General features: G+C 35.0%; 1 protein-coding gene across 1 annotated transcript in view; it reads right to left on the bottom strand.

Moving 5' to 3' along the window:
* Positions 1–6,093, bottom strand: part of DMBT1 (deleted in malignant brain tumors 1) — a 100,572-nt gene extending 94,479 nt beyond the window's left edge. The window contains exons 1-3 of the mRNA XM_087965681.1: positions 5,980–6,093; positions 2,855–2,869; positions 670–705 (exon numbers count right to left, since the gene is read on the bottom strand). Of these exons, the coding sequence (XP_087821807.1) occupies positions 670–705; positions 2,855–2,869; positions 5,980–6,028 (100 nt within the window). The 5' untranslated portion in view covers positions 6,029–6,093. The remainder of the gene's footprint in view (positions 1–669; positions 706–2,854; positions 2,870–5,979) is intronic.
* Between the last annotated feature and the right edge of the window lie 278 nt (positions 6,094–6,371).

Consider the following 6,371-nt stretch of genomic DNA (forward strand, 5'->3'; position numbering starts at 1 on the left):
AACTTTATACATTAGCTTACTTTAAGAATTGTGAATTTAATATTAATTGATTAATACTTTGGTTTCTGTATATATTTAATGGAATATATCATATCTAAAACCTCTTAGCAAAAACACAACTACCAGCTGTTTTTTAATCACATTTTTCATTTTTTTTAATCTTATTGTTTCTTGTGCCTTACAATTTTGGTCACTTTGGTCTCATGATAATCAGCACAAGCAGAAAGTTGACATAGACCAAAATTATTATATGAAATGAAATCATTAGAGCACAGCTATAAGAAGTAAAAGTCTGCCTTTTCCTGGGCATGTTTTATTTTCTATGAAGACAAAGCATTAGGCATCTTTGTATTAATCAAAGATCTTGCATGTCTTATAATATTGGCTATATTTGAGTCTCCCATTTTGAAATACAGAATTCATGCTATTGGCAGCTCAGTAAAAGAATGGGGAAATAAAAATGTCTGGAAGCAAGGAAATTCAAGGCATTCTGCCATAGGCACTTTTAACGAATTAAAAATGTGCAAATAAAGCTCATATATACCTTGTGGGTATTTGCATGTCAATTGCTTGATGGGAAATTATTGTCCTAAAAACTGTTCTACAAGGTTGGCCAAGGTTAGTCAAAACTAATTTTTCTGAATTATAGTACGTAGATGATCTACTTACCTGTTGAGAAAAGATCACTTGGCATGGGGGTTACTCCTTTAAAAAGAAGGTGAAAAAAAGGGGGGGGGGGAGACAAAGATGAATTATTTTGGTGTTACCTCAAATTTGGTGGAAATTGTGTTTTGGATTAGTTTGATCATATTTATGGTGTTTGTGTGTTTGTGACCTTTAGGAAGTCAACCATTAAAGGGGCAGCATAAATTTCTCTTCACTAAAACTCTCCTTGCTGGTCTATCACCAGCAGAGAACTGAAAGCTTTGAAGACTTACAAAAATACATTTTCCAGGTAACTTTAGTCACAGACACGTTCACCCCAGTAACTTCCAAATTGGGCTCTATTGTAACAAGTTCTACATGCGGTTGCCCCTGAAGAGCACCTGGAATTTTCAGATGGTGCAGAATGCAGCAGCGGTGAGCAGTTATGTGTGCTCCTAAAATCACACATATCACACCTCTGCTCCATGAGCTGCATGGTTGTTAGTTCAACCATGTTCAGTTTTAAGCATTAAAGTTCTTCATGTCATAGTACTGGTTATCCGAGGGACCAGCTCTTCCCAATTACATCTGCCCGTTCCATTAGATCTGGAAGAAATTGCATACTTCGGATCCTGTCTGTTAGGGACATGAGACTTCTCAGCCATGGAGCATTCTTAATAAAACATTCTCCTCCTAAAGTGAGGTTAGCTCCATCCTTTTTTATGTTACATAAGACTTTCAAGACCTGGTTTTGTTATTAGGTCCCAGGGAACTACGGATATTTTAAGATTGCCGTAATATACCTAAAATAAATAAATAAAATAAATTTGAAGTGGAATCTTTGTAACTCATGGGGGGAAAAATACAACATTATTCATCCCCATGCATTGTACTCAGATGTTTGGTTTGTAATTAATTATGTTTATGGAGAAAATAAGATAAATTTTTTTAATCTGCAGCTGTTGGTTACTTGAGAAAAATCTAACTCTTGCACCAGGAGAATTAGAATAGACAGAATAGATTTTCTACACCTTTTAAAATGTTCACTCCTTGCAGTGCAGTGAATACCTTTACTTTATTGACTAATAGTCAAATACATTTTTTAATAAAAAAAATAGAACAATACAATGCTGATCAAGTTAAGGACAGAAGAAGTCTAAGACTCTTATAGAAAACCCTTCTGTTAGATGATGATCAGGGCCATCACTTCCTGATGGCAAACACAATCAAACAATCTTTACTTTACTATTCTCCTGGAAATTTCAGGTGAGAGATTTGCATAAGTACTTAAGAAGAAGTACATATGATCAATCTAGTGGTGGGATTCAAAATATTTTACTACCTGTTCTGTGGGTGTGGCTTGGTGGGCATGGCATGGCTTGGTGGGCATGGCAGGGGAAGGATATTGTAAAATCTCCATACCCACCCCACTCCTAGGGGAAGGTTACTCAAAATCCCATTCCCTCCCCACCCCACTAACTTGATTTTCAGCTCTGTTCTCCTGTGCATGGCAACAAAAGAAGACCTAGCCAATCAGCTGGTACTCGGGAGGCAGAGAATATATGGGGGTGGGGCCAGTCAAAGGTGGTATTTGCCGGTTCTCCGAACTACTCAAAATTCCCTCTACCGGTTCTCCAGAACTGGTCAGAACCTGGTGAATACCACCTCTGGATCAACCCAGGCAGGAGAGAAGTGGGAGTACAGGTTCTGTGCACCAAGTACAGGTTCTGTGCACCAAAGGAGATAATGGATTAGGACGTATGTTGCTGATTCCATAATTGACAAAAAATGCAGAGGAGATATTATTAAATCTTCCCTTTTTCCCCTTTCTTCATCCTAAACTGAAATATCCCCATTGTAGCTGATATAACCAGCACTTGATTTTGCAACCTTTTTAGCCTGGGTTACAAGCTCATGAATCTGATGCATTTAGAAAGTAGAAGGCAGGAGGAAAAAAACTGAATATTTGATTTTCGTAATCTGTTTAATATGAAACAATTGTCTTCCCATTTATTCTGGCAGCATATGAATGAGAATGATTCATTCCCAACCATTTAATCTGGTCATATTTCTCAATGCTAAGGGGAAATAATGAAAAGTGTGTATATTTTGCAATGTCCTTTCTTCTGTACCTACTTCACAAGATTCATATCTTTAAAGAAAAAATGTGGCATTGAATCAATTCCATTAGTAGAAGAACAACACTTACCAGATACTGTAGATGCTGCAGAAAGAAAAGAAAAAAAACTTATTTAATATAGCAAACACATTGCTACAAATTTCAAAATTCTGCCGCAGTCCCTTTCTTCTGTACCTACTTCACAAGGTTCATATTTTTAAAGAAAAATTGTGGCATTGAACCAATTCCATTAATAGAAGAACAACACTTACCAGATACTGTAGATGCTGGGGAAAAATATTTAATATAAGTAAAAACATTACTACATTTTTGGAGCTCTTCTCCCAGTATTGTAAACCTATCATTTCTGTCATCCAACCATAACATTTCCCCTTTATGCAATTCCTGTCCTTTATTTAGCTATTTATTCTTCTGATTTGCATCCATCCAAAATCCAAAGTGAGGCTCGTATAATCTGAAAAAATATTAATGAAAATCTAAGTGATGCTTATAAATATTGGGACATAAATATTGGGTATTCTTAATCACTTGTGTACTGTAAGTCAATCTCTTGATTGCATAGATATTCTTCCCAGATCAATATTCTACAGTAGCTTGAGTAAGAAATAAATTCAATCCAGCTTTTAAACTGGAAAACAAAATGGCATTTAGTAGGAGCTATGAAATTGACTGACTGTGTATATGTGTGGAATTTAGACTAATCTACTTTACTTCTACATGTAGAACTATCTATTTGAGCTATGGGAATCAACTTCTGTTCACTTTCTGATCTCCCTGGCACAGTACCTGTAATATAAACCTTTATGAAAATATAGAAATGATTATATTCTTTCAAGAAATATATATACGAAACCTTACACTATTGCTTTCTTCACTGTGTAAATACAATTCTCAAACTCACATATTGAGAATGATAGCTGAACATTTCCAAATTAAACATTTGGTTGATTATAATGTGAGCTTTATTTTATACCAAATATGGCATGTATCAATCCACTTTGAATCTTGGTAATGGCTATTAACTAATTATCATTTTTTTGACTTTATATCCTAGTGTATAAATATAGATATCATGTTTTGCATGTGATAACTATTGTAATTTATCAGCATCTATTGTTGGAGGAATTATAAACCTATCCTGCAAATAGTAATAAATGAGTGAGTTTTTCCAATTAGGACTGTAAACCTATTGTGAATGGTAATAAATGAAAGAGTCCTTCCAGTTAGGAATGACACAGAATTTAGGTAAAACAATCTTCTCCTATCTAGTATAATTCTGATTGGCTAGAAATGATTGGAATGTTTATTCAAAGACATTTAGATGGATCCTGAGTTAAAGAAGCTTATGGCATTTCAATTTACAATAAAATCAGAATTGGTAAATAACCATGGAAAAGCAGTACACATATTTCTAAAATGTATACCATTTGTGTTCTATTAACTCAATTTGTTTAATTTTATTTGTCTTTTATATATTTAACCATTCTTACAATATATCTTGAGTAAAATAAAAAGAATATGGAATGTTTCATAATTAACTTTAATTACCAATTCTAAAATGGGGCCAAATCATTCTAAGAGATTTTTATTCTTGGTTTCATTTTCTTTACACAGCAATTCTTAACCATATTTCACCTGGTCTATTGAATGGGCACCAAAAGCATGGCATTCATCCAGCCCCAAGTAGCTGCATAGAGGTGCATTCTTCACATTGGGCAATTGTAGAAAAAAATAGAAAAAATTGTATTTACATTGCTACAATGAGGACAGGCTGGCATGATAAAATGTGGCATTTAAACATAAGTGCATTTTTATTTCACATGTTTGCTATTTGTATGGCAGAGGGACATCTTATCAGCATCTTCTGGCATAAGTTAAGAAGACCTTTCAAGTGCTGACCAATGTTTTTTTTAACATTGTATCCCATTCCAGCTATACCTTAGCTCCTAGTTTTGCTATCATGTTCAAGTTTGTGACTTTGTGGGCCTTTTAGGATAATAATTTAGATCAAATTATATTTCATTATAATTATCATTTATGGAAGGAAGGAAGGAAGGAAGGAAAGAAGGAAGGAAGGAAGGAAGGAAGGAAGGAAGGAAGGAAGGAAGGAAGGAAGGAAGGAAGGAAGGAAGGAAGGAAGGAAGGAAGGTCTAATCAACATTGGCCTGAGAAATTAGTACTACATTGGCTGAATCAATCATTGGTTTCCTTGATCTTTAGTTAGAAATTTTTTATTCCATCACCTGTTGTAAGAAGAAATCAGAATGTAGCTGTGCAGAAATCTATAAATATACTTGCAACAATCTGTGCTTAAATCTGCTACTAACTTAGGAAAGCCCCTAGCCTTATAATGACCTTTTCATTACATAAAACTGGAAAAGCTGCCCTGATTGTATCTTATACTGAAGATATATTGCACAGAAATGTTCTTTTAGGGAAAATATGATGGATTGAGCAGTCTGTGGCTCATGCTGATAGAATCACAAAATTGAGACAATAATCAAAACAAACAAGTTAGTCAGGTCTGTCTTGTCCTGCTTTCAGTGAAATTCACAACTTAATTCCATTCAAGTGTCTCGATTCAATTTCTGCTGTCTAGTTACTTCTAAGTAAGCAAAGTTCTGCTTTAATTATTACTAACCTTAGCTAAATATCTAGTCTACCCATAACCTGTAGTCGACAAATTTTATAGTCTGACTGGTGAAATAGATTTCAATAAATCATAACTGTCCCAGAAAGTAGCACCACTTAGGAGACCTTTGCTGATTTTGGAGACTACTTAATAAGAACCAGTCCAGAATTTATATAGGGATTACCTGTTAATCCTATGGTTTTTAGCTAGATTAGGAAGGGGGAAAAAAATCTCTGAAGGAAATACCCACAATGTTCCCAAGAAAACTGCAGCAGAACTACATTCTAGTCATTGTATTAAAATATTGAGCAGTTCAAATAGTTTGTTTTTCAGTTCTTGATTATTATTTAGCTCATTTCCAGCCTTGTATATGGAGAAAATCAGGGGTGCTTGGTACTCTCTGAGCACTGATGATGTTGCCTGGTTTGGGTAATGAAGCATCTGCAAGAAAGCAACCAAGCTCAGTAAGCACCAGCAACCCTTCATTTCAACCCTGAGCTAAAAATATTATCCTTTGTTGGTACCAAGTATCTCTTTGCCCACATCAAACCCAGCATATTACCTGTGGCTGGAAGTAGCAGCACCCAAAGAAAGATCAGTGTGTGATCCATCTCGTGGGAAGATTCCAGAAGAATTTAAGCCAGTAATCCTGTGGCAGGGATCACCTGTGAATATATACAGTGCAGAATCTGAAACTTGATCTGCATTTTTTTTCAACAGCTCAGATGAAAAGGAAGTGATCTTGAAAATACTTCAAGATGCCAAACAATATTTGTTAAACTGTGCCAACATTATAGATGCATACAAGTGGCATTTTCCTTATCTATTAATTTCTATACTTGCTTAATACTCCATACTGTTTATTGTGCAAACAGTCTTGAAAATGAAGCCCAGATTGGTCATCCTATTTCCTCTTTTTTTTTTGGTAAGAGATATTTTCCAGGAAGAAAGCAG

Source organism: Notechis scutatus, chromosome 4 (genome assembly GCF_049901735.1).
Source record: "Notechis scutatus isolate UNSWTSFEM ecotype Mainland chromosome 4, rNotScu1.2, whole genome shotgun sequence".
NCBI classification, from domain to species: Eukaryota; Metazoa; Chordata; class Lepidosauria; order Squamata; family Elapidae; genus Notechis; species Notechis scutatus.